The sequence below is a fragment of the Sciurus vulgaris genome (assembly GCF_902686455.1).
Source record: "Sciurus vulgaris genome assembly, chromosome: 9".
NCBI lineage: Eukaryota > Metazoa > Chordata > Mammalia > Rodentia > Sciuridae > Sciurus > Sciurus vulgaris.
The window spans coordinates 18,957,049-18,963,646 of record NC_136469.1 but is presented as its reverse complement, the minus strand read 5'-3'; the positions used below and the strand labels follow the sequence as shown (position 1 = coordinate 18,963,646).

Here is a 6,598-nt window from a genome sequence, read left to right as displayed (position 1 = left end):
TTTTACAGCTCTAATAGCAACATTCCACGAAGTACGAACACTGAAAAACAGGGCCAGATAGAGCCCACAGAAAAGCTCTTCACTAACATCGGCACTACTTTTAGTCATGCCATGATAGATCATACTTTATTGTTGTGCATAATAAATACAGAAAAAATGGTGAAAAAGTATGACTCAACTATCTAATTAAAGCTGAGTAAACTACCCTACTCAGATTTTAGTCTTTCAATGAGAAATGACAAGAGTAACTGAATATAAAGAAAAACAAAAAGAACTTTACTTTCCTATGTTAATACAGGTCAAGGGACCCTTTCTTATCAAAAGGGTTGATAACACCAGTTCTTAGCAAGAAACATAAGGCACTTGTTTAGATTACAACATCACTGCAATTTTTTCCACTTGTTTTTCTAACCCTGTTTTTCCCCCACAGTATCATTTGAAATTAATGAATGAGGCAAATATGAGATGATTTAGTTGATACTACTAAGAGCAAGAGGGTACAGTACAATGTTTTAGGGGTGATGTCTGGACATAAAATGAACCCAGTCAAGGTCCTCTGACACCAGACAATGTATCCACTATCAAGTAAACCTGAAAGAAAATAAAAGATTTATTCAATAGTTCCAGTAAAATCGGGTTGGAATACAATATACATGTTAGGAATTTAGCTCCTCATGGGTGGCATCTGCATTTAGAGTTCTGAGTACTTTTCATTCTAAGACAATCTACATCATTTGAACATTGTCAAGACAGATAGATGAATTTCATTTCAATATACAGTAGAGTTTAAACAGAATTCACACACATACCCCTACATATGGCTGGTGCCTCCTCCAAACACCTCAATTAGTGGCAGAGGTAGCACTAGTGTTCTTTCCCAACAATAAGAACTTCTGTTGCCACTCATAGGAGAAGTTTAAAAAAAAATTTAATTTTTTGCCATCTGTTAAGATGTTCCTGAGACAGGGCCAGTTAATAAAACAAAACAGAGCACTGGAGTTCCGTTTGTAATTCTCTTTATATCACTAAACTGTTAGACTGGGATATGGAATGCAGGTCATGTACTATGAAAGAATCAATGAAACAATCAGGACTTCTGAAAATTCCCTTTAGAGTATATACTCTATATACTAAAAGTACTACAAAAAGTTCAATTATATATACAGCTGATTCATTTTACTTAACTTATTTGCTCAGATCTTGCAAATGCAATGAGAATATTGAGCCTGAGGCTAGTTCTCAGTGTACAGGTTTGACATGTTTAAGGCTCATTTTCCCAATCAAAAGAGCAGTTTTGTTTTCCTTTCAGATCATGAGTTACATTCATAGTACCTGCCACCATCCCACCCTCAATGAAGTCTTAACATCGGGGCACATTCCACTTCATTGTCGAACTTCCCTGACACCAGCATTGGCCCAGTCTAAAGAACTCCCGCTGCACTAGCTTGACAGTGCATTGCATGTTGCCTCTGGCTTGCACCTCTGTTTCCACCTGTGTATTTTCACAGAAGCCCAACACAGATTAGTGGAAATATTCACACAACTGTTTTTCAAAACAATTTATTGCATCATATTTGGTACCTTATGTTTGACAACAAAAAAAGAAATTACATCTGTAACTGCAGGAAAAAGAAGCTGGTCTGTTATTGGAAAAAAAAAAATCTTGGGCCCTTTAAAAATTACAAAGTCTTGGGCTTGCCTGAAACAACTGAGCAAGAAATATATTCTTAGAAATGTAGGGCTTCAAGTATTACAAACCTGTGACACTGTGGAAAAATTCCAGAGGTATCTAAACTGCAGCACTTTTTTTTCTGCATATCGTGAACAAGGCCTGCTGAGGTTTTAACTATTAGTCTCTTGATCAGTCATAGAATGGTAGTCAGGAGTTCTGTCTGTAACTTCAAGCCATGGTGGATTTTCTTTTTTTCACTCTTGGGTGAAAAATTCATGCTTGCTAATTAGTTGGTGCCACATCACAGTGCATTTGGTTCTTGCATTACAGTTTTAACAAGTTTGGCCAACACAATGCTAAAAGGTTTGCATTGTTATTTTAGTTCTTCAAGTTTTAGTTAAAATTGAGATTGTTCCAACTGGTTCCTTCAGTTAAAAACTGTGGTACAAGAACACCAAACTGATCATGTACAGTGAATTTTGGAAACACAACAAGCGTATTGAACACCTCCTAGGTTTCTTATAATCCTGCTTGGTATCTATATGTCCCAGATTCTACAACATCAAGCATCTGTTGTAGATTTCTCCGTAAATAGTGATTCACATTGCATACTTCCTATGGTCAGAATCAACCCCGTAACAAAATCAGTCAGATGCTAAAGCCCCAACAACTCTTTGTGCTCAGTGAAAGAATCCAGTGCTAAAACAGCATTTATGCTGTCTGAGATATAGTAAAATCTCACAAGACAAATTTAAAGTAATATTTCTGCCACACACCTGCTTTGTTAGCTGTAATAGCCTCCAGATTTTATATAAATTAGTTTAAAAACATGGTGGGTAGGTAGGAATAGGATAAGGTATCTTTTTTTTTAATCCCTCAATTTTAGCAGCTTTTAATTTTTTAAGAAACTGAACCTATGTCCTGTAATGTTAGATATTTTATATATACTTTTTCAGCAGGATAAAAAACGTAAAACACTATTTGAAGGCAAGAACATTTACTCCTCTCATTCTTTGTAAGTTAGAGCAATGCAGCAGGTGCGTGACAAAAATATTATACACTAGATATGGTCCAAAGTCATCCATTTTCTTGTTTAATGATGTTCAAATTTCATTGGCCAGTTCTTCAGTTTCTGCAGAACTATCTCCATTAACTGTGATCTTCATATCCTCTTCATATCCAGGAGGCATAAAAGCCAAAGCATAAGGGAAAAGCTTATGACAACTTGCTCTATAAGCTTCAGCAGCTTCTTTACAGTCTCCTAGGCTACCAACACACAAGGCTTCTAATACCTCCATACAAGTCTAAAAAGAAAAGAAAGGTCATGTTACATCTTGTTCAAAAAAAGGCTTTACTGCAAATTCATGAGACATTTTGACATTAACAGATTTCCAAAATAAAAAATAATTGCTATTTCAAAAAAAGGTGGGACAAACTTAAGGGGAAAAAATGTACTCTTGTGCACCCATTCCATCAGAATGTTCTTTAAGGCCTTCAAACCATTTCTTTCAAATTGCAGGGTTTATACAAAAAGCATAAATAGAGACAAATAAATAAACAAGGTCAGGACTAAGGTGAGGCAAGCAAGTTATACAGGGTGCTGAATTTAAAAGGATACTCAGCAACTGCACGACCCTTCACTTCATGCCTAGCCTAGCCCTCTGTATAAATGTTAAAATTTACAATGCCAATGTCAGTGAATACACAAAGGCATTCTGAATATTTTGGAGGCTTACAGCCACCCAGCAAAATCAAATACTGGTTCTCAAACTTTGTATTCCAATTAAGGAACGCTCTTAAGGACTATCCACAAACTAAGCACAAACCAAGAAAAAGTAAGTTCATGAAAAATCAATGATTCTTTCAATCACTCCTAAGTCTGTTTGTTTCTTGTATTTTTAAATGATTCATGCTGACTTGCATTTCTCATGTTTTCTTTCTTTACCTTTTCACTCGGAAAACACTACTTAGGCCAGGCACACTGGTGCACACCTGTAATCTCAGCAACTCGGGAGGCTGAGGCAGAAGGATAACAAGTTTGAGGCCAGCCTGGGCCTCAAAATAAAAAATAAAAAGGGCTGGGGATGTAGCTCAGTGGTAGAGGACCCCTGAATTCAATCCCCAGTACCAAAAAAAGAAGGAAGGGAGGAATGGAGGGAATGAGGGAAGAAAGAAACCAGCCCTAGAAAACACTATTTAGTTTCCATATGCATAATATTCTACAAACTTTGAAAAGCTACCAAAGACCTTAAATTCAGGTTCTAATCTAAAAGATGCATTAATGTGCAACCAACAAGTTTAATTAATATTTCTTAAAGATATTTCCTTTGATATTAAATGAATATACAAAACTACCTTTCATTAACAACTTCTCTATCAGGCTGATCATAACATGAGGCAGCTGTCCTTTGTTTTTAAACTAGAATCAACATTTTGCCACATCCTCATAACATATCTTTTGCTCTATTTAAGTTTTTTTTAACTTAGTTCCTGGTATATAAATTTTAAGTAGGTCAGAATCTTCACTGAGACCACTGCTTGCTCAGAAAAGGCAACATTAACTGAAACTCAGAAATAACTATGGAGTCTCTGTATAACTTTACTAAAACATATCTCTAAAATAGTTATTCCGGTTTAAAGATGTGAAGCTAGTTATGAAATGCCAGGTTGTCTGGCACATGCAAATACACACCCTAAATAAATTTAAGATAACCTAAGTTTCTGTCACAAATTCATAATGGTTTGGATAATAGTATACATAAATGACAAAAAACAATGATTTCTCTTGGAGATAAAGAAAAGGTAGTTAGGTTTTCTTACAGACAAATTAATTAAAAACTCTTTACCTGGAGGTTTCTGTTAGTGAGGGATTCATCAAGGGTTGTTGCCAACTCTATAGCTCGTTTTTGACTAGAAGGATCTAAATAATATACCATTTTGGCAGCTAAACGAGAGGAGAAAAAGGACATTTATTTTAAGGTGAAAGCAATATCTTATCCTCTACTCAATCAAATATAAAATGCAAGGTATATGTACAAATAATGTATTACATTTAAAAATGGGAAGACATGCCAGGGGTGGCACATGTCTGTAATCCCAGCAGCTTGGGAGGTTGAGGCAGGAGGATCACGAGTTCAAAGCCAGCATCAGCAAAAGAGAGGACTAAGCAACTCAGTGAGACCCTGTTTCTAAACAACATAGGACTGGGGATGTGGCTCAGTGGTTGAGTGCCCCTGAGTTCAATTCCTGGTACCCTCTCCCCAAAAAATAAAAAAATTAAAAATTAAAAAATGGGAAGACATTGTTATTTAAAAAACAAAACAAAAATCCTGAGAAAGAGTCTAACTTTCCAGAGTAGGAGTACAGATTAAGATATATTATCCAATAAAATACTATGGAAATGTGCACAAGGAGATAAAGAAATACAAATATTCTAATCATATTTGCCTTTCTGTGGTGGAACCATGGAAACTTTTCTTTCTAAAATAAATATAATGATTTGGTGGTGAAGGGAATACTTCATAAAATGCAAGTGGGAGAGGGAGATGAAGGAGGATACCAATCTCCATGGTATGAGACAAAAAGCAGAGTTCAGGTTACCACAAGGCAATAACAGCTGCTGGGCTTCTTAGTCAGGCATTTAGAAAGCATACTATTAAAGCACTATTCACAAGGTACCTCAAAGTCCAGGCCTTTGCTCATGGACACAGACCTTTACCTTAGATTTTTGTGAACTATGAGATGGTCTTAGGTGTTTAGCATTGACAAATCTAATACCTATATAAGCATGAGAAATGGAATATGATGGTCACAGGGAGAGAATTTTAAGAGTACAATGATAGAAGAATAAGAAAGCAAGCTCCACCTCCATTGTTATGTACATGTTTAAATTCAGTTATACTTGTTTATAATGTCAATGGTGAACCAAGAGAAATAAGTGATCTTGATTCACAGTAAATTTTGTCTGAAGACTTTAAAAATGTATAGGAAGCAAATTTAAGTTGCCTGTTTTCATAGAATTAAAATATAACAGCCACCCCACCACCCTGGCTGTTTTCCTCCTGAGCCATCCCTTCCACCATGATGTTCTGCCTCACCTCTGCAATCATGAGAAAATAAACTTTTCCTCCTCTAAGTTGTTCTTGTCAGATATTTTGGTCACAGTGATGAAAAGCTGACACTAACACAGAAATTGGTACAAAGAAGTATGGTTATTGTGACTAACTTACCAGATCTTTGGAACTGGTTTGTAGAAACAATTTGAAAAAGTTTGGAGACACAGGCTAGGGAAGCCTTAGAATGCTGTAAGCAGAGCTTACTGGGCAATTCTGGAGTGAGCTTAAAAGACCAGAATGCCAACAGGAATGCAGATAGTAAAGACTGTGTTCACGAGGTTTCAGCTGAAGAGGACAACTCTACAGACAAACTAAAACCGTTCATGTTACATTCTGGCAAATAACTTGTCTTCAGTTTGCCATGTCCTGAGACTTTGTGAGGCTGAATTTAAAAGTGACGTACTAATTGTTAGATTTGGTGGGGGAAATTTCAAGGCAGCACAGTATGTGCGGAGTGGGGCGAGGGGGGCATGGGTATTGCTGGAAACTTTTAGCCATCCTCGTACACTGTGAGAAGCAGGAGCATAAAGCACAGAAGGTTTGAAAGTCTTATAGTTTGGCTAGAAAAAACTGTAAAACAGGTGCCAGGGAAAATGTGATTTCTGAATAGAATGCCACCACTAAGAAAAGGTCGGTGCTTTGCACAGACACAATAGGAAAGATGTCTTGAGGGCATGTTAGAATTGGCAAGACCTCACTCTTGGCAGGCTCAAGTATATATAAGTGAAAGCTTGTTTGGAATATTCTACACCAGGGCTTCCTGGAAAGTCATTTCCCCAGGATTCAATTCACCATGTTCAGCTACCCAGGT

At 36.7% G+C, this 6,598-nt stretch overlaps 1 protein-coding gene across 1 annotated transcript in view; it reads right to left on the bottom strand.

Moving 5' to 3' along the window:
• Positions 1–586: 586 nt before the first annotated feature.
• Positions 587–6,598, bottom strand: part of NAA15 (N-alpha-acetyltransferase 15, NatA auxiliary subunit) — a 77,289-nt gene continuing 71,277 nt past the window's right edge. The window contains exons 19-20 of the mRNA XM_079154823.1: positions 4,519–4,616; positions 587–2,976 (exon numbers count right to left, since the gene is read on the bottom strand). Of these exons, the coding sequence (XP_079010949.1) occupies positions 2,776–2,976; positions 4,519–4,616 (299 nt within the window). The 3' untranslated portion in view covers positions 587–2,775. The remainder of the gene's footprint in view (positions 2,977–4,518; positions 4,617–6,598) is intronic.